Raw genomic sequence first — 26,442 nt, forward strand, 5'->3', positions numbered from 1 at the left:
ACAGCTAGAATGCAGGTGTAGAAGCACGGTGGCTAGGAAAAACTCCCTAGAAAGGCCAAAACCTAGGAAGAAACCTAGAGAGGAACCAGGCTATGAGGGGTGGCCAGTCCTCTTCTGGCTGTGCCGGGTGGAGATTATAACAGAACTATGCCAAGATGTTCAAAAATGTTCATAAGTGACAAGCATCAAATAATAATCATGAATAATATTCAGTTGGCTTTTCATAGCCGATCATTAAGAGTTGAAAAACAACAGGTCTGGGACAGGTGGCGGTTCCATAACCGCAGGCAGAACAGCTGAAACCGGAACAGCAGCAAGGCCAGGCGGACTGGGGACAGCAAGGAGCCACCACGCCCGGCAGTCCCGACGTATGGTCCCAGGGCTCAGGTCCTCCGAGAGAAAGAAAGAGAGAAGGAGAAAATTAGAGAGAGCCAAGATTTTCAAAATGTTCATAAATGACAAGCATGGTCAAATAATAATCAGGAATAAATCTGTTGGCTTTTCATAGCCGATCATTAAGAGTTGAAAACAGCAGGTCTGGGACAGGTAGGGGTTCCGTAACCGCAGGCAGAACCGTTGAAACTGGAATAGCAGCAAGGCCAGGCGGACTGGGGGCAGCAGGGAGTCGTCATGCCCGGTAGTCCTGACGTATGGTCCTAGGGCTCAGGTTCTCAGAGAGAGAAAGAAAGAGAGAACGAGAGAATTAGAGAAAGCATACTTAAATTCACACAGGACACTGGATAAGACAGGAGAAGTACTCCAGGTATAACCAACTGACCCTAGCCCCCCGACACAAACTACTGCAGCATAAATACTGGAGGCTGAGACAGGAGCGGTCAGGAGACACTGTGGCCCCATCCGAAGATACCCCCGGACAGGGCCAAATAGGAAGGATATAACCCCACCCACTTTGCCAAAGCACAGCCCCCGCACCACTGGAGGGATATCTTCAACCACCAACTTATAATCCTGAGACAAGGCCGAGTATAGCCAACAAAGATCTCCACCACAGCACAAACCAAGGGGGGGCGCCAACCCAGACAGGAAGATCACGTCAGTAACTCAACCCACTCAAGTGACGCACCCCTCCCAGGGACGGCATGAAAGAGCACCAGTAAGCCAGTGACTCAGCCCCTGTAACAGGGTTAGAGGCAGAGAATCCCAGTGGAGAGAGGGGAACCGGCCAGGCAGAGACAGCAAGGGCGGTTCGTTGCTCCAGAGCCTTTCCGTTCACCTTCACACTCCTGGGCCAGACTACACTCAATCATATGACCTACTGAAGAGATAAGTCTTCAGTAAAGACTTAAAGGTTGAGACCGAGTCTGCGTCTCTCACATGGGTAGGCAGACTGTTCCATAAAAATGGAGATCTATAGGAGAAAGCCCTGCCTCCCGCTGTTTGCTTAGAAATTCTAGGGACAATTAGGAGGCCTGCGTCTTGTGACCGTAGCGTACGTATTGGTATGTACGGCAGGACCAACTCGGAAAGATAGGTAGGAGCAAGCCCATGTAACGCTTTATAGGTTAACAGTAAAACCTTGAAATCAGCCCTTGCCTTAACAGGAAGCCAGTGTAGGGAAGCTAGCACTGGAGTAATATGATCAAATTTCTTGGTTCTAGTCAGGATTCTAGCAGCCGTATTTAGCACTAACTGAAGTTTATTTAGTGCTTTATCCGGGTAGCCGGAAAGTAGAGCATTGCAGTAGTCTAACCTAGAAGTAACAAATGCATGGATTAATTTTTCTGCATCATTTTTGGACAGACAATTAAGTAGTGATGAAGTCAATCTCTCCTCCACTTTCACCCAAGAGAGATTGACATGCATATTATTCATTTTAGCTCTCTGTGTACATCCAAGGGCTAGCCGTGCTGCCTTGTTCTGAGCCAATTGCAATTTTCCTTTTGCAAAAGTAATTTTTTGTGGCACCTGACCACACGACTGAACAGTAGTCAAGGTGCGACAAAACTAGGGCCTGTAGGACCTGCCTTGTTGATAGTGTTGTTAAGGCAGAGCATCGCTTTATTATAGACAGACCTCTCCCCATCTTAGCTACTACTGCATCAATATGTTTTGAGCATGACAGTTTACAGTCTAGGGTTACTCCAAGCAGTTTAGTAATCTCAAATTGCTCAATTTCCACGTTATTTATTACAATATTTAGTTGAGGTGTAGGGTTTAGTGAGTGTTTTGTCCCAAATACAATGCTTTTAGTTTTAGAAATATTTAGGGCTAACTTATTCCTTGCCACCCACTCTGAAACTAACTGCAGCTCTTTGTTGAGTGTTGCAGTCATTTCAGTCGCTGTTGTAGCTGACGTGTATAGTGTTGAGTCATCCGCATACATAGACACTCTGGCTTTACTCAAAGTCAGTGGCATGTCGTTAGTAAAAATTGAAAAAAGCAAGGGGCCTAAACAGCTACCCTGGGGAATTCCTGATTCTAACTGGATTATATCTGAGAGGCTTCCATTAAATAACACCCTTTGTGTTCTGTTAGATAAGTAACTCTTTATCCACATTATAACAGGGGGTGTAAAGCCATAACACACGTTTTTCCAGCAGCAGACTATGATCAATAATGTCAAAAGCTGCACTAAAGTCTAACAAGACAGCACCCACAATCATTTTATCATCAATTTCTCTCAGCCATTCATCAGTCATTTGTGTAAGTGTGGTGCTTGTTGAGTGTCCTTCCCTATAAGCATGCTGAAATTCTGTTGTCAATTTGTTTACTGTAAAATAGCATTGTATCTGGTCAAACACTATTTTTCCAGTTATTCAGTTGCTGTATCCCAGCTTTCCCAGTTCTTCAGTTGCTGTATCCCAGCTTTCCCAGTTCTTCAGTTGCTGTATCCCAGCTTTCCCAGTTCCCTGACAGTGTATCAGGAGTCGTGTCTCATGTTTCAAACAGAAATGACATATTTTGCTGGGAGCAACAGTATGTCTGATTGTTCAGGGTTGGTTGGCTCTCACATGGCAGAGCAGAGGAGGCAGGAGGAAGGCAGAGAGATATTTCCATATACAGTGCCTTGCAAAAGTATTCATCCCCCTTGGCGTTTTTCCTATTTTGTTGCATTACAACCTGTAATTTAAATAGATTTTTATTTGGATTTCATGAAATGGACAAACACAAAATAGTCCAAATTGTTGAAGTGAAATGAAAAAAATAGCTTGTTTAAAAAGCCCCTAAATAAGATCTGGTGCAACCAATTACCTTCAGAAGTCACATAAGTTAAATAAAGTCCACCTGTGTGCAATCTAAGTGTCACATGATCTGTCACATGATCTCAGTATACATACACCTGTTCTAAAAGGCCCCAGAGTCTGCAACACCACTAAGCAAGGGGCACCACCAAGCAAGCAGCACCACGAAGACCAAGGAGCTCTCTAAACAGGTCAGGGACAAAGTTGTGGAGAAGTACAGATCAGGGTTGGTTTATAAAAAAATATCAGAAACTTTGAACATCCCACGGAGCACCGTTAAATCCATTATTAAAAAATTGAAAGAATATGTCACAACAACAAACCTGCCAAGAGAGGGCCGCCCACCAAAACTCACAGACCAGGCAAGGAGGGCATTAATCAGAGAGGCAACAAAGAGACCAAAGATACTCCTGAAGGAGCTGCAAAGCTCCACAGCTGAGATTGGAGTATCTGTCCATAGGACCACTTTAAGCCTTACACTCCACAGAGCTGGGCTTTATGGAAGAGTGGCCAGAAAAAAGGCATTGCTTAAAGAAAAAAATAAGCAAACATGTTTGATGTTTGCCAAAAGGCATGTGGGAGACTCCCCAAACATATGGAAGAAGGTACTCTGGTCAGATGAGACTAAAATTTAGCTTTTTGGCCATCAAGGAAAATTCTATGTCTGGAGCAAACCCAACACCTCTTATCGCCCACAGTGAAGCATGGTGGTGGCAGCATCATGCTGTGGGGATGTTTTTAATTGGCAGAGACTGGGAAACTGGTCAGAATTGAAGGAATGATGGATGGTGCTAAATACAGGGAAATTCTTGAGGGAAACCTGTTTCAGTCTTCCAGAGATTTGAGACTAGGACGGAGGTTCACCTTCCAGCAGGACAATGACCCTAAGCATACTGCTAAAGCAACCCTCAAGTGGTTAAAGGTGAAACATTTAAATGTCTTGGAATGGCCTAGTCAAAGCCCAGATCTCAATCGAATTGAGTATCTGTGGTATGACTTAAAGATAGCTGTACACCAGCGAAACCCATCCAACTTGAAGGAGCTGGAGCAGTTTTGCCTTAAAGAATGGGCTGTCACGATCGTCTTGATATGAGTGAGAGGACCAAGGCGCAGCATGATAAGAATACATCTTCTTTTTATTTATACGAAGACGGAACACGAAACACTTATTCAAACTAACAAAACAACAAACGACCGTGAAACTTCAAACGCAAGTGCACACACAAACTACTTACGTTCGACATAGACTAGACATGTACAATGACCCACAACAGCTAAAGCCTATGGCTGCCTTAAATATGGCTCCCAATCAGAGACAACAGAAACCAGCTGTCTCTAATTGGGAACCCATTCAGGCAACCATAGACTTTCCTAGACAACTACACTAAACCATCTATACTCCTTAACCCTCTAAACCATACAACCCCCTAGACAATACAAAAAACACATACTTCACCATGTCACACCCTGACCTAACTAAAATAATAATGAACACAAAGATAACTAAGGCCAGGGTGTGACATAACCCCCCCCTTAAGGTGCGAACTCCGGGCGCACCAGCATAAAGTCTAGGGGAGGGTCTGGGTGGGCGTCTGTCCACGGTGGCGGCTCTGGCACTGGTCGTGGTCCCCACCCCACCATAGTCACTACCCGCTTTCTTAACCCCACTGGAATAAGGGGCAGCACCGGACTAAGTGGCAGCACCGGACTAAGGGGCAGCACCGGACTAAGGGGCAGCACCAGGATAAGGGACAGCACCAGGATAAGGGGCAGCACCAGGATAAGGGGCAGCACCAGGATAAGGGACAGCACCAGGATAAGGGGCAGCACCAGGATAAGGGGCAGCACCAGGATAAGGGGCAGCACCGGACTGAAGGGCAGCACCGTACTGAATGGCGGATCCTGGCTGGCTGGCTCTGGCGGATCCTGGCTGGCTGGCGGATCCTGGCTGGCTGGCTCTGGCGGATCCTGGCTGGACGGCTCTGGCGGATCCTGGCTGGACGGCTCTGGCGGATCCTGACTGGACGGCTCTGGCGGATCCTGGCTGGACGGCTCATGGCTGGCTGACGGATCTGGCTGCTCATGGCTGGCTGACGGATCTGGCTGCTCATGGCTGGCTGACGGATCTGGCTGCTCATGGCTGGCTGACGGATCTGGCTGCTCATGGCTGGCTGACGGATCTGGCTGCTCATGGCTGGCTGACGGATCTGGCTGCTCATGACTGGCTGACGGATCTGGCTGCTCATGACCGGCTGACGGATCTGGCTGCTCATGGCCGGCTGACGGATCTGGCTGCTCATGGCCGGCTGACGGATCTGGCTGCTCATGGCCGGCTGACGGATCTGGACGCTCATGGCCGGCTGACGGCTCTGGACGCTCATGGCTGGCTGACGGCTCTGGACGCTCATGGCTGGCTGACGGCTCTGGACGCTCATGGCTGGCTGACGGCTCTGGCAGATCCTGTCTGGTTGGCGGCTCTGGCAGATCCTGTCTGGTTGGCGGCTCTGGCAGATCCTGTCTGGTTGGTGGCTCTGGCAGATCCTGACTGACGAATGGCTCTAGCGGCTCCTGACTGACTAACGGCTCTGACGGCTCGGGACAGACGGGCGGCTCTAATGGCTCGGGACAGACGGATGGCTCAGACGGCACTGGGCAGACGGATGGCTCAGACGGCGCTGGGGAGACGGATGGCTCAGATGGCGCTGGGGAGACGGATGGCTCAGATGGCGCTGGGGAGACGGATGGCTCAGATGGCGCTGGGCAGACGGATGGCTCAGGCCGGATGAGGCGCACTGTAGGCCTGGTGCGTGGTGCCGGAACTGGAGGCACCGGGCTGGGGACACGCATCTCAGGGCTAGTGCGGGGAGAAGGAACAGGGCATACTGGACCCTGGGGACGCACATTAGGCCTAGTGCGTGGTGCCGGAACTGGTGGTACCGGGCTGGGGACACGCGTCTCAGGGCTAGTGCGGGGAGCAGCAACAGGACGCACAGGACTCTGGGGACACACAGGAGGCTTGGTGCGTGGTTTAGGCACTGGTGGTAAAGGGCTGGAGACACGCACCATAGGGCTAGTGCGTGGAGGAGGCACTGGTGGTACTTGACTGGGGCGGGGAGGTGGCGCCGGAAATACCGGACCGTGCAGGCGTACTGGTTCCCTTGAACACCGAGCCTGCCCAACCTTACCTGGTTGAATGCTCCCCGTCGCCCGACCAGTGCGAGGAGGTGGAATAACCCGCACCGGGCTATGTAGGCGAACCGGGGACACCATGCGTAAGGCTGGTGCCATGTAAGCCGGCCCGAGGAGACGTACTGGTGGCCAGATACGTAGGGCCGGCTTCATGACATCCGGCTCAATGCCCAATCTAGCCCTACCAGTGCGGGGAGGTGGAATAACCCGCACCGGGCTATGAACACGTACAGGAGACACCGTGCGCTCTATTGCGTAACACGGTGTCCGCCCGTACTCCCGCTCTCCACGGTTAGCCTGGGAAGTGGGCGCAGGTCTCCTACCTGCCCTCGGCCCACTACCTCTTAGCCCCCCCCCAAGAAATTTTTGGGTAGTACTCGCGGGCTTCCAGCCTTGCCTCCGTGCTGCCTCCTCATATCGCCTCCTCTCGGCTTTCGCTGCCTCCAGCTCTTCACGAGGGAGGCGATATTCTCCCGGTTGTGCCCAAGGTCCCTTTCCATCTAATATCTCCTCCCATGTCCATGAATCCTTGATGCCTTGATCCTGTTGCCGCTTGTCATGCTGCTTGATCCGGGTTTGGTGGGTCATTCTGTCACGATCGTCTTGATATGAGTGAGAGGACCAAGGCGCAGCATGATAAGAATACATCTTCTTTTTATTTATACGAAGACGGAACACGAAACACTTATTCAAACTAACAAAACAACAAACGACCGTGAAACTTCAAACACAAGTGCACACACAAACTACTTACGTTCGACATAGACTAGACATGTACAATGACCCACAACAGCTAAAGCCTATGGCTGCCTTAAATATGGCTCCCAATCAGAGACAACATAAACCAGCTGTCTCTAATTGGGAACCCATTCAGGCAACCATAGACTTTCCTAGACAACTACACACAACACTAAACCATCTATACTCCTTAACCCTCTAAACCATACAACCCCCTAGACAATACAAAAAACACATACTTCACCATGTCACACCCTGACCTAACTAAAATAATAATGAACACAAAGATAACTAAGGCCAGGGTGTGACATGGGCAAAAATCCCAGTGGCTAGATGTGCCAAGCTTATAGAGACATACCCCAAGAGACTTGCAGCTGGAATTGCTGCAAAAGGTGGCTCTAAAAAGTATTGACTTTGGGAATAGTTATCCACGCTCAAGTTTCCGTTTTTTTCCTTATTTCTTGTTTGATTCACAATAAAAAATATTTTGCATCTTCCAAGTAGGCATGTTGTGTAAATAAAATGATACAAACCCCCAAAAAATCTATTTTAATTCCAGGTTGTAAGGCAACAAAATAGGAAAAATGCCAAGGGGGTGAATAATTTCGCAAGCCACTGTACATACAGGAATACCTTTATTTCAGGATGCAGGAGACAAACTGTGAAGAGAGGAAAGCTAAACATCAGAGGTAAATATTATAGTATAGAGGTATACAGCTTTATCGTCTCATAATGACAGCGGTAGACTGCCTGGTGATGGATTCCCACACAACGGCCTACCATGCCAAGCTTCACAAAGCGCTGCCCATCTAGGCCTTAGGTACAGGGGGAATACTGGCATTCTTCTCTGGCATTGTCCGGCAGCCAAGGAATGAACCATCCCAGCCTTTTAGATCCAGCACGGGACCCCCCCTGCACTCTGCAGCGAGCGGCAGATTTCAGATGTTTACCTGTACAGAGACGAGAGATCAGTCTGATACTGTCTGACAAACAGGCCTGAGGGTTGTGTGGGCGTAATTCATTATCTGCCATCTCATTGGAATGCCAAGCTACAAATTAATTTGCAAAGCAGAAAGAAATTAGAAGGCTAGACAATGTGTCAAAAGCTGTGTGTCTCATCCCCCTACATGGGATAGAAATGACAGGAAGCAGATTTATCCAATTCATTCATTCATTGATTCATCACAACACTATTCTTACATTGATACTTGCACATTCCTTTGTGATGATGATAGAATGTTGAGAATGATTATTTGCACAATGCAACTACTGAATGACCTCATGTGGATATGAAATGCACACACCTTAAGTCTGTCATTGTTGACTTTGTGAACCTGATACAGGTAAGACCTGTAGTTCAGGTAACATTTGGCATGGGCAAAATATTGACTTTGGGCTGAGTCACAGTTGTATTGGTAGATATTTAGGAGGAGTCGTCTCTCATAGGATATAACTATAGCCCAGTGTTGTTCCTGGTCAGGTAACATGGCCAGAAAAAAATTCATGCCCCTAATCATATCCAAGGCCCCCTTTTCAAGGGATGCATCTTAAAAGCCAAATGCAGGCGTTTTTATATCGATATCAAATAATTTCTGGGTAACAGTACCTTACTGATTTTCATTAAAATAGACAAAAATAGCTTTTTAGCAAACAACTATTTCTCAAGCAAGAATTTTGCTAGGACTGTCTGGTAGTGGTCTGAGTGGCGAGGAGAAAACTGAAAACTAACTGTTATTGGCAGAGAGGTTTTGAAGTCTCTTTATTGGTCTGTTAGCCAATTTACCGCATGGTGATGTCACCATGGAAAGCCGAAACTCCTTCCCATGTAAACCTGCTGATTTAGAGGGTCCTGTGTAGATTGTATTTTCAACCATCAACTATCAGGAAATAACACTAATTAAATTTGTAAACACTTTTAAAGTGTTAGTTTCATCAGTTGTTGTACAATATGATATAAAACACATGATTTTTTTTTTTTTTACTGCATTGGGCCACTTAACAACAATACCTCAGTCTCCGAAGCTGCTACAGTGCTTCTTCTCCAGGTCCTTGGAATAAAAGAGCTTTTGAAGAACATGCAATTCCCACCGTCTGCTGCAAGGAAGCGTCAGGGTTTGTAATTTGCCAATCTAAGTAACTGGCCATTTTGAGCAGTGTGAAGTGGTGTGAACCCAGCTAACAACAAATGTTCCCACAACTTTAGAGAACATTCCCTTAAGAGTCTCATTAGGTCGTTAACTAACATTTTCATAATAATGTTCCCGTGATGTGCAAGGAATGCTTCTGAGAGACCATTCCCTTAACATCAAATAGAACTTACCCAGAATGTGGTCATCATGTTCTCAGAACTTAATATTCTAGACATATTTCATGGGAACGTTGCAAGAACATTAATGTGTCCAGTTTTCTGTGGGTTAAGAGAATAATCCAGCAATGTCCCACCAAACATACACAGAACGTGGTTGCCTATGGGAGGAGGGTTTAGGGTTTCTTCCGGACGGGGCCTAACTATACTGGCCTAATAAGCACATGCCCTAGAGATATCCCTTATTGAGACAGTGGTTATTATTGGTGCTGGCGGCCTGGGTTTGAGCATTTCCGCAAGGAAAAGGTTAAGAGGGGTAACAACACAGCTGCCATCTTTCTTCGATTTTAGGCTTTACGATAGCCTATTGGAAACGGGTTAGCCTACAGCATAAATTCCGTAAGCATGAGTCAAGACTTAAAAAATATATACATGTATATAACTGGCCCGTAGAGATTTGCTTCTGAAAGTAATGCGAGTTACTCGAAAAAGTAACTGTAATAATATTACAATATTTGAAGACAATAACTCGTTATATTACTTCGTTACTCATAAATGTAATTTATTACTATACTATATTGCTGTAAGTAATAACATTGATCCCAAGTGATTATGTTGCAATTAGTCTATTTTGCACATAAAAACTTGGAGATGGAATTCTGTGTTGTGTATTGTTTTGGTATAACTGGCATCATCATTGCTTGAATGGCAATTTTGATAAAGTACAGACATGCTACTGCAAATATACACATTTCTGATATTCTAAGAATATGGCAACCATGTTCTGGGTATGTTTCTATCAGAAGCAACGCTACCACCTGGGCCAGGTTTCGACAACAAATTAGGAATGTTACAGATATAAATGCAATGACTAGAGCTGATGTGATTCCTGATCACAGACACATCTTTGTTCTACATGGTATATGTGTAGTGGATTTCAGAAATACTCTTTGAGATGCTCAGCTATCTAGAATTCTACCAATTCTCATATTTCTATGAGAAACACATTTTAATTAGATCAGATAAGTGTGTTGTAACTGTTGACATTAATATATACTATATTGCTAAGAATGTGAGAGTAGGGTGCCTCCCCTTGCAGGTCTCGAACCCAGGCCACCTACACCATTGACAAACACCCTAACCACTGTCCCAATAAAGGATATCTTCAGGGCATACAGAAAGCCCTCAAATCAAATCAGTGATGAGAAAATAGTCAAATGAACTGATGACTGACACAGACATGGTGGCATAGCGGGAAGATCTGATTGCCTTGAACCGAGAGGTTGCAAGTTCAAATCCCAGGTATGGACATTTTGAATAATAATTACTGTATAAATGAACATGCACAATGTGATCATGTGTGTCAAATATGTAAGTTGAAAACATTGTGTGTGAGTATCCCTTGCCAACAGACAAAAAGATCTAACCCTCAGAAAACTGGACACAGGAGTGTTCTCATGGAATGTGTCTATAACATTAATATCTTCTATTCTGAGAACATGGTGCCTATGTTTGGTTGATGGAATAGTCTCCTAACCCTAAAAAGACTACACATCAATGTTCTTGCAATGTCCCATAAAACACATCTAGAACATAATGTTGTATAATCTGAGAACATTGTAACCACGTTCTAGATTAGTTCTGTTTGACATTAAGGGAATGCTCACCTCACTTTAACACCAAAACATGCTGAAAAGGTCCTCAGAATATTTCTGCTAACATAGATAGAATGTTTCCTTAACTAACGGAAAATTGGACACTCAAACATTAGGGGAACATTACAGGTAACATTACAAAAACATTTTCTTTCCCAACAATTGTTAGCTGGGAAGGCGGGCAGGCATGCAGGCAGGCAACACAACCCACTCCACAGACTGAGGCAGAGCTGGAATAAACTTGTCAGGGCCGCTCCAGTAGAGCGCTGAGGAGAGGAGTAGGAGACAAAAGAGAAGCTGAATAATTCATGATAGTTTTGCAGAAGGGAACTCTCGCTCTCTCTCTTTACGGCCGACCTTGACGTCCCTTATTCTTCCCGGCATCAGCCAGGCAATCCTATCATTAACACCCCCTACATGGACGCCTATATTCCCCCCTCATTCCTCTCATGCTCCCCCTCTTTTCAAACTGCTGTCTCAAGCCTCTCCTCATCTCCACTACAACCAGTGATGAACGGTTCCACCCTGAGGGTTCAAGTGCTGCATTGCACAAGAATCCGCAAGCATTCAGACAGAGATTGTCCATTGGCCAAAGCTTAGGAGAGTTTCCACCAGACCTAGTTGTTGGTGTCTCATCTGTTTGTTTGGGGTGGTGGTGGTCTCCAGATTTGCAAGATGGCACTGTATCTCTCTTGGCACAATTTGACTGAGGAGGGAAAAGGCAGTGGTTGGGTGGCCAAGCCGGTTTTATATTCTCAAGGATGAGCAGGGTATTCTCTGATGCAATAGCACAACCCATTTGCATGTGTTAAAGTGTTGCAGATCTATAATAGCCCAAGCCTTTAGTGATGTCCCAAGATAGTGGAAATACATGTCTCCATGTCTGCGTTTAAACAGGCAGCCCAATTATGCTCTGTTTTTCATCATTTGGTCTTTGACCAATCAGATCAGCTCTGAAACATATCTGATGTGAAAAGATCTGATGTGATTGGTCCAAAGTGGAAAAAGATCAGTAGGCTGCAGGTCAGTGTAAACACAGTCTACGGAGACCTGCATCAGGGGTACCAGGGTCAAATATAGAAACATACAAACTAACTGAAAGCCAGTGATGCTAGACTATTCTACAGACTATTTCTTTAATGTTTTTGTGCTCCCTCCCTCTCTTTTATGATCTATTTCCCTCATTTCTGTTGTTGTGGGGCACACACACACGTCAGAGGCTCTATGTCGCTTTTGCTAAATAAAGCCATTTTGAGGTGGTGTCAGCATCTATCTGCCATTCTGCATTGTGCTGGGGCAGCAACATAAAATGCCCCATAGATCCTGCATTGACATCAGCAAACAGTTAACAATGGGAAGTCAGAGTGACTCACGCCTGTCACAGTCAACAGCAGGCAAAACACGCACGCACCCACGCGCACACCCACACACACACACACACACACACACACACACACACAAACACAGCTCACGTAGTGTAATGTGGTGGCTGGGGGAGCTAGGCTAAGCATGCAGGTTTTTAAATACACTAATGTCTGTTAGCATGTCAACCGGTTGCATGTCACACTGTACTGCAGGGATGACCACCCTCTCTGATACACGGTGCTAGCTCATACATGTACCTTAAGTCAGAGTAAAATAGCTGATCTCAGTCTACTCCATTCATAATGCTGAGCTTCAGGAAAGACCCCAATAGTACTTCAGTCTTAGTCATATAGGATGTGACCTACATCCTAGTGATATAGGCCCACAGTATGTAAACATGTCAAGACAATACTAGAATGACTCATAAGTAACCATGCCATAACCACAACAAGGACAGTGACTACAATTGTCATTGTTAGCTGCTTCTCATCCTTATGAAATGACATATTAACCATGTAATCCAGGGGAAATCGAAAATAACTCATAAGATGTTACAAAACCTCAATAAGTGAAGCAAAATTCAGAGAAATCCCAGTAGGCTAACATTTCTATTGTGGCTCAAGCATTTGTAACATTCAGACAGAGAGTCAATAAGTAGTGCATTGATAGACTGACTTATACCAGGTCTGAAGTGTTTGAATGAAAATACAAAGCCCTGAGACATGAGGTCACAGTAAGAGGGGGTGTTCCGCTCAGTCATAGACTACTACTTTCATAACAATGAGCCACCAGTGAGAAGTATTGATCTTAGAGTACACTAGTCACTAAGTTTGCTGAGTTTGGCGAAAGTGTTGCAGCTTCCCAAGGGAGATTAGAACTCCAGTCCAGTGTGTGCATGTCTGGGATTCCATCGGGGATTTGGGGAGAGTGCAAGATGTAGGAGAGAGGGGAACATTGGGTCTGTTTCCCATAAAGGCTCAGCCTGCCTGACTCTGCTAGTGAGAATAAACCACAGATAGGAAGGTGCTTGAAGATAAGCTAGCTTCACTGAACCAGTGTTCCTTATCCATCCCATGTGTCTCCAGCCTGTAGCCTGTAGGCTGCTATGACCACCTACTGTAAATCAGGAGGTAAAGCTGTGGCTTATCCTGCAGTGCACCCCTTGGGGTCCTGAGGACAGAGTTTGGAAAACTCCCTAATGAGTAGGCATAGCCTTAATACTTTATCATACATTGTATATCAGGCCTGGACTGAATTATAGCTCAGCCAAAAGTAATCACATGCAACATGGATAAAGGAAAAACAATTTTTTACAGACACTGACTGTGGGAACAGGTGTTTATGAGCGACACACAGTGCACAGCACTGCTGGCTCAAGTTTTACCGCCCAACCGAGCCCCCTGGTGGTGGCCATGAGTAGCACACGTCCTGCCCCTGAGGTAACGCATTTACATTGCAGACAGGTATGTATGTGTCTGGTCTGGAGTTCCACTGGAATGAGCTGGAAGCTCCGTAGCAGATTCGGTTTAGGCCACTTTAATGAAACACCCAGTGAAAAGACAGACAGGCTCCAGGGTACTCTCCGACAGCCAATAAACACGTGGTGAAGTAGATAAACATGGCCTTCCAGACTGTCTGTCTCTCTGAGGGGGCTGAAACAACAGTGCTAAGAGGCGATGACCTCTGTGTGACTCTACGTCAGGGGGTCCTTTGCTTGGGTTGACGCTATGTTAGCTGGGCTGTTTGGGCTGGAAGGCCCGGCTGTGCTGGGAGAGCCTGGGTCCCCTGGCGTGTGCCGCAGAATGTGTCCCCCACTGAGGACGGAGGAGGAGAGAGGAGATAGAGGATGCCGGCTGCACTGCAGAGCAGAAAACATCTGGCCAGAGAGCAGCAGAGCAGACTGAGTCAGAGCCTGAGCTCCATGCTGCCACTCCTGGGAGAGGCCTGGGTCAGGTATACTTCTAAAGCAGACCTGTCTGGCTCCTCTCTTCTCATCTCCTCTGCTCTCTTCTCCTCCCTTCTCATCTTCTCTCCTCTCTTCTCATCTCTACTTTTGGCTCAAACAGGACAGACTTCATTCTAGTATGATGACAGAAGTCTGTGGTAAATCTATGCTTAAGGTAGCACCTGGAGCTATAGACTAAACTCAGTCTGAATAGACTTCTTAATGTGATTTCAGTTCTGTACCTGCTGGATAGGAATATGAGAGCGAGAGCGAGATATTTATGATTCCACCAAAGCCTTTTGGGGATTCTGAGAATGCAGAATTGAACAGCACTTCTGGTCTGGGAGATATACTACACTGTGTATGAGAGAGAGGCACATTAACTAAATCCTCCTGGCATTCCAATGTCAGGCGGATAGTTCATGTGGCTGCTGACAGAATAGCTTTTGACAAGATGCAGCAATGAACTCTATAGCCAATCAGATACCGACAACCACTGACAATGGATGACTCTGAAAAGTATCCAGAGAGGAGTCAATAAACTATAATATCTTGGCCATCCTGATTGTCATCAAACATTATTCTAGACTGGCATACAGCAGACTTCACATTGATCTGATACTGGTACTCCCTGTACACAGTGGCTTCGGAAAGTATTCAGACCCCTTGACTTTTTCCACACTTTGTTACGTTACAGCCTCATTCTAAAATAGATTAAATCATTTTTTCCCCTTCATCAATCTACACACAATACCCCATAATGACTAAGTAAAAACAGTTTTTTAGAAATGTTTGCAAATGTATAATAAATAAAAAAATCACATTTATATAATATTCAGACCCTTTACTCAGTACTTTGTTGAAGCACCTTTGGCAGCGATTACAGCGTTGAGTCTTCTTGGGTATGACGCTGCAAGCTTGGCACACCTGTATTTGGGGAGTTTCTCCCAATACTCTCTGCAGATCCTCTCAAGCTCTGTCAGGTTGGATGGGGATTGTTACTGCACCGCTATTTTCAGATCTCCCCAGAGATGTTTGATCGGTTTCAAGTCCGGGCTCTAGCTGGGCCACTCAAGGACATTCAGAGACTTGTCCCGAAGCCACTAATGCATTGTCTTGGCTGTGTGCTTAGGGTCATTGTCCTATTGGAAGGTGAACCTTTGCCCCAGTCTGAGGTCCTGAGCGCTCTGGAACAGGTTTCATCAAGGATCTCTCTGTACTTTGCTCCATTCATCTTTGCCTCGATCCTCACTAGTCTCCCAGTCCCTCTCGCTGAAAAACATCACCATGCTTCACCGTAGGGATGGTACCAGGTTTCCTCCAGACGTGATGCTTGGCATTCAACCCAAAGAGTTCAATCAGGGTTTCATCAGACCAGATAATCTTGTTTCTCATAGTCAGAGTCTTTAGGTGCCTTTTGGCAAACTGCAAGTGGGCTGTCATGTGCCTTTTACTGAGGAGTGGGTTCCGTCTGGCTACTCTACCATAACAGTCTGATTGGTGGAGTGCTCCAGAGATGGTTGTCCTTCTGGGAGGTTCTCCCATCTCCACAGAGAAACTCTAGAGCTCTGTCAGAGTGACCATCGGGTTCTTGGTTACCTCCCTGACCAAGGGGGACCTTCAATGTTGCAGAAATGTTTTGGTACCCTTCCCCAGATCTGTGCCTCGACATAATCCTGTCTCGGAGCTCTACAGACAATTCCTTCGACCTCATGGCTTGGTTTTTGCTCTGACATGCCACTGTCAACTCTTGGACCTTATATAGACAGGTGTGTGCCTTTCAAAATCATGTCCAATCAATTGAATTTACCACAGGTGGACTCCAGTCAAGTTGTAGAAACATCTCAAGGATGATCAATGGAAACAGGATACATCGGAGCTCAATTTCATGTCTCATAGCAAAGGGTCTGAATACATATGTAAATAAGGTATTTGTTTTTAATTTTGTATAAATTTGCCAACATTTCTAAAAACCTGTTTTCGCTTTGTCATTATGGGGTATTGTGTGTAGATTGCTGAGGAAAAAATTATATTTAAAAAATGTGGAAAAAGTCGTAAGAAAGCATTTCATGGTAAAGTCTACATCAGTTGTATTAAGAGCATGTGACAAATAACATTATATTATTATTTTGATTGTAGGTATTGTAGGAAACATCCAATTGAAAAGATAATTGCATTCTATGAATTCTGGCATGCAAATGGGCATTCATCTTTTTAATCAAATTGTGATACAGCAATAACTAGACTAGATTTTAAACATAACTTTGAATATGATTTTTGCAATATCATTCTCATTCATCTATATCTGGCAGATTTTTCAGATATAAAACTGACTTCAAGGGATGGCTAATGTGATGTCTAGTGCCCTCTGTTGGTCATCTTTACCAGCTTGTATACATACAGTAATAGTACTTTAATTATTGTAGTGGTCATTTTATATTGTAGCGAACGGCAAGGCAGTGAAGCGAACCCAGGTAGTTAGTGTGAAAGGCAAACACCTTACGCATCGCGCCAATAGGGTTAACCCATTTGGTGGGAATTGTAACATGGTTTGTATAGCGAGTTTCGCTACAGTATTTAAAAAAGCATCTAGATTCAACACAGCCTGTTATGGTGTCGGACTGCCCCCACCTGGAATGAGACTGGGCTAAAATGAACTCTCTCAGTGTGCATGAGTCTCAAAGGACTTTCCAGTGAATTATTTTGCTATCTCTGGGTTATGGGAGGAGTACATATGTAGGATCTTAATTAGATCACTCTTTTGTTGCTGACAAAAGGTCAATGATCTCTTTATTGTAGGGTGGAGCACCTTATCTGATTATGTCATCAAAGTGATAAGCTGATTTCACAGAAGATGGATCCATGATGATATGCCCAAGCCTCAGGCTGAATATTACTGTGCAGAAGTCCGATCATGTGAATGACACAATATCACAATAGTAAGTATATGTGTTCAAAAGACAGTACTTTCACACAGTGATAACCTCACAATGTCTGATCAAATTCAAATCCTGATAAATAATGTGGCCATACATTTTATAATTTTGTATTTTCTCCAAACAGATACCTCTGTTAGTGATAAAGTTAACACCCTTCAATCTAATTTGATAGGGAAAACATATTTTCTTTGGGGAGATGAAACAGAAAAAGTCCATTGTCCATTAATGAGATATAATCACCTGTGTATTACAAACATTAGCAACACCTTCCTAATATTGAGTTGCACCTCCTCATAAAAGACTGGACATAAAATACTGTAAAAACACCAGGAAATCAGCTCCAAGTGATTTTAATTTTGGAAATCTGTTCCCAAGTATTCCCACGCATAATAGAGAGACGTGATTGTATACAAATGTAATCAAGGTTTGAAATTATTATGCTTTGTTCAAATATTATATCTATTTGGGCTTCTTGCTGTCAATTTCCTGTCTACACATGATTTGTAATTATGTCCTGGCCACCCGACCATCAGCTCAAGAAATAATCGGCCCGCAGCTGAATCTACACTCTTGGAAAAAAACGTGCTATCTAGAACCTAAAAGGGTTATTCGGCTGTCCCCATAGGAGAACCCTTTGAAGAACCCTTTTTGGTTCCAGGTAGAACACTTTTGATTCCGTGCTATAGTGTTATAGTGCTGTGCTATAGTGTTAAAAACTATAAGGAAGAGGATTCAATGTCTGTGTCATTGTACCATAAAAAGCCTTTCCCATAACAGGCAGTAAACCTTTGCACCCTGGTATCTCTTCTGAGTGGAATGCATTCCTCACACACAGCTGAACTAAACTGGGTAACTATCAGTATGCTTGAGAGTGAAACAGAACAAAGTAAACAAAACATATTGACAAATTAATAATTAAGATATAATGGGCGCCCTAAATCCAGGAGTTGGGCTCAATCCCAAACATTGGGATTTAAATTGAAACATTGAAGTTCAATTTTCAACTGTAAAACACAGTTGCTAATATGCTAGGACAAAGAGTCAGCGGTCATTAGCTTTACTAATGTCTGCCATATCTGATCCAACATGTCTAAACTACTGATACTGATAAAGTGGTGTAGGAAATTGTGAAAATAGAGAGGAGCTAAGAAAACGTCCCATACTGTCCGTTAATGATGGATAAGAATACCTATTGATAAGAGCTCGTCATCAAAGCACTCCACATATCGAACATTTTATAGACTGGGATGAACTTTGCCCTTTACTCAGCAGGCTTAACTATATCAGCCGCTGTGGTTAGCATGACACCTTGCCTTGACAATCCCTGACAACCATCTGGTGAAGCTGTAATCTGGAGTATACTTAGAGCCTAAACCTTAAGGTTTTCCAAGTTTCAGACATGATAGACCGAAATATGAAAAATGTTCTGGTTGTATCCATTGGATTTTTATCTCTGTTCACAGCATACGGAGGACTTCAGAGTTTACAGGTAGGAAACTCAACATACTATAGATCTTGGATGATTGGTCCAATCGAATTGCTTCAATGAAATTCAACACTTGAATTTCTGGCTCTGGAAAATTGATGGCACCATCTCTTTCCTGTGTTACAGAGCAGTCTGAATGCAGAGGACGGGATGGGGGTGACATCTCTCAGTGTTATCTATGCCTCCATCATCCTGTCCTCCATGTTCCTGCCACCCATTCTCATCAAAAACCTGGGCTGCAAATGGACTATTGTTGCCGGCATGGGCTGCTATGTGACCTATTCAATTGGAAACCTCTATCCAGGATGGTAACGCAAAACTGTCTAAACTCTCTTCAGACCTTTACTGTTACAGCTTTCAACAAGCTGTGTTTCTTCTTCATGATTGAAGCATGTACCTCCCTAGTACCCCAATGAGTAAAGTTGGTTTCACGTTTAAAAGTTTACTAGCCACATGCACAGGGTACAGCAGGTGTAAAACAGTATAGTGAAATTCTTACTTGAGAGCTCTTTCCCAACAATACGCTAATAATAATATAGATAATAGAAAATAAAATGAAAAACACACAAGTACAATATAATTTGAAGAAGAATGAGAATCTAAGTACTGTGCCAGTACCTTATTCAATATGCAGGGGTACGTTTATACATAAAAAAGTGACTGGTAGTAAGATATACACTGAGTGTACAAAACATTAGGACTTACCAGGTGAATTCAGGTGAAAGCTATGATTCCTTATTGATGTCACTTGTTAAATCCACTTCAATCAGTGTAGATCAGTGGTTCCCAAACTTTTTATAGTCCCGTAGCCCTTCAAACATTCAACCTCCAGCTGTGTACCCCCTCTAGCAGCAGGGTCAGCCCACTCTCAAATGTTGTTTTTTGCCATCATTGTAAGCCTGCCCCACACACACTATACGATACATTTATTAAACATAAGAATGAGTGTGAGATGAGTTTTTGTCACAACCCGGCTCGTGGGAAGTGACAAAGAGCTCTTATAGGACCAGGGCACAAATAATAATATAATAATAATCAATAAGTTTGCTCTTTATTTAACCATTTTACATATAAAACCTTATTTGTTAATCGAAAATTGTGAATAACTCATCACAGGTTAATGAGAAAGTTGTGCTTGAAAGGATGCACATAACTCTGCAATGTTGGGTTGTATTGGAGAGAGTCTCAGTCTTAAATAATTTCACACACACAGTCTGTGCCTGTATTTAGTTTTCATGCTAGTGAGGGCCGAGAATCCACTCTCACATAGGTACAATACGTGGTTGCAAAGAGTAACGGTGTCTTAACAGCGCGATTTGCCAAGGCAGGATACTTTGAGCGCAGCCCAATACAGAAATCTGGCTGTGTACCCAAGTGGCAGTGTACCCAAGTGGCAGTGTACCCAAGTGGCGTCGGGAGCAACTGCTTGCGCGCGCATTAACATTCCACTATGTCTCCCTGTCATGGCTTTTGCGCCATCAGTACAGATACCAACAAGAGCAGCAGCTACGTTTGGCTACATACGGACCGTTAGTGGAATTCCCGCGAGAGAGTAACGGTTAATGTGATTGGATGTTACCCTGTACCCCACTTTGGGAATACCTGGTGTAGATGAAGGGGAGGAGACTTAAAAATCCTTATTTAACCAGCCTTGAGACAATTGAGACAAAGATTGTGTATGTGTGCCATTCAGAGGGTGAATGGGCAAGACAAAAGATGTAAGTACCTTTGAACGGGGTATGGTAGTAGGTGCCAGTTGCACCGGTTTGAGTGTGTCAAGAACTGCAACGCTGCTGGGTTTTTCATGCTCAACAGTTTCCTGTGTGTATCAAGAATGGTCCACCAACCAAAGGACATCCAGCCAACTTGACACAACTACGGGAAGCATTGGAGCCAACATGGGCCAGCATCCCTGTGGAACGCTTTCAATACCTTGTCGAGTCCATGCCCTGACGATTGAGGCTTTTCTGAGGGCAAAAGGGGGTGCAACTCAATATTAGGAAAGTGTTCCTTATGTTTTATACACTCAATGTACATGTAAACAGAGCTGAAAAGTGACTGGTAGCAGGAATATCAAATCAAGTGTTATTGGTCGCATACACATGCTTAGCAGATGTTATTGTGGGTGTAGTGAAATGATGGTGTTCCTAGCTCCAACAGTACAGTAATATCTAACAATAGACAACACACACAAATCTAAAAGTAAAATAATGGAATGAAGAAATATAGAAATATTAGTACTAGTCCGGAGTATCAATATATATGTATACACAGTATATATACATATATATATGTGATGGTTTGTATAGACATTATGGACAGTATGTGGATAGAATATGTAGTATAACTGAAGAATACGTGGATATAATAGTATATCTACAGCAATAGTTAAATAGGATGGCCTTGACTAGAATACAGTATATACATATGAAGTGGAACAGTATGTAAACATTATTAAAGTGACCAGTGTTCCATCTCCACAGTTGAAGTCAGAGGTTTACATACACCTTAGCCAAATACATTTAAAAACTCAGTTTTTCACAATTCCTGACATTTAATCCTCGTAAAAATTCCCTGTCTTAGGTCAGTTAGGATCACCACTTTATTTTAAGAATGTGAAATGTCAGAATAATAGTAGAGAGAATTATTTATTTCAGCTTTTATTTCTTTCATCACATTCCCAGTGGGTCAGAAGTTTACATATACTCAATTAGTATTTGGTAGCATTGCCTTTAAATTGTTTAACTTGGGTCAAACATTTCGGGTAGCCTTCCACAAGCTTCCCACAATAAGTTGGGTGAATTTTGGCCCATTCCTCCTGACAGAGTTGGTGTAACTGAGTCAGGTTTGTAGGCCTCCTTGCTCGCACACGCTTTTTCAGTTCTGCCCAAAAATGTTCTATGGGATTGAGGTCAGGGCTTTGTGATGGCCACTCCAACAACCTTGACTTTGTTGTCCTTAAGTCATTTTGCCACAACTTTGGAAGTATGCTTGTGGTCATTGTCCATTTGGAAGACCCATTTGCGACCAAACTTTAACTTCCTGACTGATGTCTTGAGATGTTAGCTCAATATATATCCACATAATTTTTCTTCCTCATGATGCCATCTATTTTGTGAAGTGCACCAGTCCCTCCTGCAGCAAAGCAACCCCACAACATGATGCTGCCACCCCCGTGCTTCATGGTTGGGATGGTGTTCTTTGGCTTGCAAGCCTCCCCCTTTTTCCTCCAAACATAACGATGGTCATTATGGCCAAACAGAAGTATTTTTGTTTCATCAGACCAGAGGACATTTCTCCAAAAAGTACGATCTTTGTCCCCATGTGCAGTTGCAAAACGTAGTCTGGCTTTTTTTATGGCAGTTTTGGAGCAGTGGCTTCTTCCTTGCTGAGCGGCCTTTCAGGTTATGTCGATTTAGGCCTCATTTTACTGTGGATATAGATACTTTTTACCGGTTTCCTCCAGCATCTTCACAAGGTCCTTTGCTGTTGTTCTGGGATTGATTTGCACTTTTCACACAAAAGTGCGTTCATCTCTAGGAGACAGAACGCGTCTCCCTCCTGAGAGGTATGCCGGCTGCGTGGTCCCATGGTGTTTATACTTGCGTACTATTATTTGTACAGATGAACGTGGTACCTTCAGGCATTTGGAAATTGCTCCCAAGGATGAACCAGACTTGTGGAGGTCTACAATTTTATTTCTGAGTTCTTGGCTGATTTCTTTTGATTTTCCCATGATGTCAAGCAAAGAGGCACTGAGTTTGAAGGTAGGCCTTGAAATACATCCACAGGTACACCTCCAATTGACTCAAATGATGTCAATTAGCTTATCAGAAGCTTCTAAAGCCATGACATCATTTTCTGGAATTTTACAAGCTGTTTAAAGGCACAGTCAACTTAGTGTATGTAAACTGCTGACCCACTGGAATTGTGATACAGTGAATTATATGTGAAATAATCTGTCTGTAAACAATTGTTGGAAAAATTACTTGTGTCATGCACAAAGTAGATGTCCTACCCTCATTGCCACAACTATAGTTTGCTAACAAGAAATTTGTGGAGTGGTTTAAAACAATTTTTAATGACTCCAACCTAAGTGTATGTATACTTCCGACTTCAACTGTATGTACATAGGCCAGCAGCCTCTAAAATGCAGTGATGAGTAACTGGGTGGTAGCTGGCTAGTGACATTGACTATGTTATGGGCAGGGTATTGGGTGGAGGCCGGTTAGTGATAGCTATTTAACAGTCTGATGGCCTTAGGATAGAAGCTGTTTTTCAATTTTCTCTTAGTACTGAGCAAAAACTTAAAAGCAACATGCAACATTTTCAATGATTTTACTGAGTTACAGTTCATATAAGCAAATCAGTCAATTGAAATAAATAAATGAGGCCCTAATCTATGAATTTCACATGGAATCTCTTATTTTAGCTCATTAAACATAGGACTAACACTTTACATGTTGCATTTATATTTTTGTTCAGTATATAATATACTTATGGTAGTATACTAATGGTAATATATACATGTAAACAGGAGTAATAGTGACCAGTAGCAGGATAAATAGATAGATACTAATGGTAATGAGTAATGACAATGAATAATCAATGAACAGCAGCATAATGGTCGTAATATATCGATTTTAGAAGCAGCGTAGGAGTGAGGGCGTGTGTGCATGTGGGTATAAGTGTGTGGCGTCAGTAATGAGTGTGTGAGTGAGGGTGAATGTGACTGTGTGTATTAACTTGTTATTACCAAGTAGAGTTGGGATTATTACTCGAATGTGAGTTAATGAAACAAATCATATGAGAGTAGTGTCCATTGGCAAAGTTGTTTACACACATTGTATGAATCCTACCCTGGTCTGCTATGCTTCCTGGTCTGTCAGTAGAGATTTAAGCTTACAAACAGTAGGCAGGGTGTCTGATGCTAACCATATCAATCTGTCCTCTTTCAGGTATACTCTGATCCCCACCTCTGTGATCCTGGGTATGGGAGGGTCTCCACTCTGGTCTGCCAAGTGTACCCTTCTCACCATCAGCGGCAACCTGCAGGCCCCTAAAGAAAACAAGAAGGCAGCGGATGTTATCAATAAGTACTTTGGCATATTCTTCCTGATATTCCAGTCTTCGGCTGTATGGGGAAACCTCATGTCGTCGTTGATATTCGGTTCAGATAAAAATATAAGTAAGAAGGAAGTGCACACATACACACACTTACGTACACATGCGCACACAGAACAGATGCAACTTGTTTGTGAAAGTAGTAACATTTTTAAGTTAAAGGCTAACTGTAGGCTAAAGTCAATCATGTGTAGTCTACATTTATGACACTTGTTCTTGTCCAACCATCCTCTATGGTACTATCTGTCATAATATCTTTATGTCCTCCTAGCTAACATCTCCCATGAAGCTCTACAATATTGTGGTGCAGGTGTGTGTGCTGATATCAATTCAAACTCCACGACCAAAAAGCCAGCACAACAATTGGTTTGGACGCTAGTCGGCTGCTATATTGGTAAGAACTTATTATTGTTTCTCAGTGTTGTAAGTTGATGCTAGTGAATTGTTCTGCTGCGACTATGTTCAATGTGTGCAACTGTTGTGTTTCAGGAGTGGGTGTGCTGGCCATGATCATAGTGGCAGTATTTCTGGATAACATAGACAGAGATCAGGCCCGGGAGTTCAGGGACAACAGGGAACCATTCTGGAGCACCTTCCTGGCCACATTCACACTCCTGAAGGACAAGAGACTCGTCATTCTCATCCCTTTGACCATGTACAGTGGCTTTGAACAGAGTTTCCTCTCCGGTGAATACACAAAGGTGAGGTGACGACAAGACATATGGTTCATACTCTGCCACTAGGAATCCAACATGGAAGAATTATTAATCAACGTAAGAGTGGCTAAAAGTAATGCGTGTGACCTTCCTTTGGTGTGTTTCCATTGCAGAACTATGTGACCTGTGCATTAGGAATCCATTATGTTGGATATGCGATGATATGTTTTGGAGCCACAAATTCGTTATGTTCCTTTATATTTGGGAGGTTGGCAGAATACACTGGAAGAGCCCCACTGTTTTGCGTGGGTAAGAAGAGCTTTCCAATAAAGACATTAACATCATTGGTATACAGATGTGGATCTTAATTTTTTGCCAGTTTGCTACAGCAGGAACATAATCCTGCAGCAACAGGACATATGGATTATAATTTAGATCCTACATTTGCAGAACTCATATGTAAAGTCAAAATCACTCACTACTCACCTCTCTTACAGCTGCAGTGACCAACTTTTCCTGTATCCTGGCTCTGTTGTTCTGGAGGCCTCACCCAGACCAGCTGCCAGTGTTCTTTGTGTTTCCTGCCCTCTGGGGCCTGGCAGATGCTGTGTGGCAGACACAAACCAACTGTGAGTTGAGCTATCATTTATGTATTACATGTTAGGTACATCAAACATTTTGTCCAGGACTGAGGTAACAAGGGTTTTGTTCTTGTTTGCAGCACTGTACGGGGTTCTCTTCCCCAGACAAAAAGAGGCAGCATTCGCTAACTACCGTATGTGGGAATCCCTGGGATTCGTTATAGCCTTCGCCTACAGTACCTTCATCTGTTTGGACATCAAGCTCTACATCCTCCTGGGAGTTCTGATCCTCTCCATGGTAACCTATTTGTGGGTGGAGTTCCAAGAACGCAAGAATCCTACTCTTCCAGTGGAGGAGGGAATATACGATACAGACTTCTCAGCAAAGGGAGATCACATCCTCAATCAGACCAGCTTGTAGACAAGACGTGGATTTGTTATGTACAGTATGTGAGGGAATGACACCTAGTGAGAGAGATCTGGAGATCACCATTCTGCCACTGTCATATGCCAACCCCAATGGGAGACTTTTCTAGTATGACAAAATGAGAGGTTTTGTGGATCTCTATAAATGTATTATTCTCACAACATCTTGACCCTGAATTATGTGTATTCATTTTCTCTGGTTGCACTTTTTATGCAGAATCCCTGTACAATTCAGATTTTTAAAATTGATTTTTATTTTTATGTCTTGGCTGCTATGTTGAATTCAAATTACATCGTGTTATGCTAAACTTTAACTGAGAGTGGAATACAGTACTGAGTCACTAATGAAGCAGATTACAAACTTGAATCTACCATGGAGTTAAAACTATTTAATAACCAGTTGTTCTGTAGTCCAAAGTCTTTGTGGCAACAATACGAGTGGTAGAGCACAGCAGGGTCATCACGAATAATGAAACTTCCCTTACATAATTGTTTTTGGCATTACAATGAGGCTACTCAGGGTGGCTCTGTGCTTCTTCAACCACAAGCAAATGTTCAATAAAAACAACTGATTTACCTTTCAGTGAAAGACTTATGGTGTGCTTTGCTTTTGATGGTGTCTGGAAATACAAAAGGGAATGAATGTACAATTACTTCTTGAATCTCTCACTACTGCTATTTTTTACAGTGATACATGCTCCTGTATTTATCACTGTGTTCATTGTAGGGGTATTTCTTAATACAACGCCAATGAAAAGCCACACTTGGGACATCAAACTGTGACAAGGCACTCATTTTAATCGTATGTCTGACTTACCACATTGCTTTAA

General features: G+C 43.6%; 1 protein-coding gene and 1 long non-coding RNA gene across 5 annotated transcripts; one reads left to right on the forward strand and one right to left on the reverse strand.

Moving 5' to 3' along the window:
- Positions 1–621: 621 nt before the first annotated feature.
- On the reverse strand, positions 622–19,581 carry LOC120043599. 2 transcript variants are annotated; one of them, XR_005476480.1, is made up of 5 exons: positions 19,531–19,581; positions 9,139–9,224; positions 7,911–8,080; positions 7,764–7,789; positions 622–670 (listed from the first exon to the last, which is right to left on the reverse strand). It is a non-coding gene; the product is annotated as an uncharacterized LOC120043599 (long non-coding RNA). The 2 variants fall into 2 exon arrangements; XR_005476481.1 differs by having other exon boundaries at positions 9,139–9,221; positions 19,531–19,569.
- On the forward strand, positions 17,222–26,195 carry LOC120043596 (protein unc-93 homolog A-like). 3 transcript variants are annotated; one of them, XM_038988162.1, is made up of 9 exons: positions 17,222–17,339; positions 18,803–18,828; positions 18,952–19,133; positions 23,784–24,013; positions 24,221–24,343; positions 24,439–24,650; positions 24,779–24,914; positions 25,103–25,234; positions 25,327–26,195. In XM_038988162.1, the coding sequence occupies exons 1-9, from the start codon at positions 17,321–17,323 to the stop codon at positions 25,605–25,607; spliced, it is 1,341 nt and encodes a 446-aa protein (XP_038844090.1). In that variant the 5' UTR covers positions 17,222–17,320; the 3' UTR covers positions 25,608–26,195. The 3 variants fall into 3 exon arrangements, with proteins under 3 accessions (XP_038844090.1, XP_038844091.1, XP_038844088.1); XM_038988163.1 differs by lacking the exon at positions 17,222–17,339 and adding an exon at positions 18,145–18,188; XM_038988160.1 differs by lacking the exon at positions 17,222–17,339 and having other exon boundaries at positions 18,601–18,828.
- The last annotated feature ends 247 nt before the right edge of the window (positions 26,196–26,442 follow it).

This window comes from Salvelinus namaycush, unplaced genomic scaffold, assembly GCF_016432855.1.
Source record: "Salvelinus namaycush isolate Seneca unplaced genomic scaffold, SaNama_1.0 Scaffold973, whole genome shotgun sequence".
Classification (NCBI taxonomy): domain Eukaryota; kingdom Metazoa; phylum Chordata; class Actinopteri; order Salmoniformes; family Salmonidae; genus Salvelinus; species Salvelinus namaycush.

Excerpts from the sequence above, each read along its gene's own strand:
- LOC120043596 (XM_038988160.1), top strand. The coding sequence starts at position 18,739 with ATGATAGACCGAAATATGAAAAATGTTCTGGTTGTATCCATTGGATTT. Across the intron at positions 24,014-24,220 it reads CGGTTCAGATAAAAATATAA|CTAACATCTCCCATGAAGCT; the intron begins GTAAGAAGGAAG and ends ATGTCCTCCTAG. Across the intron at positions 24,651-24,778 it reads TCTCCGGTGAATACACAAAG|AACTATGTGACCTGTGCATT; the intron begins GTGAGGTGACGA and ends TTTCCATTGCAG.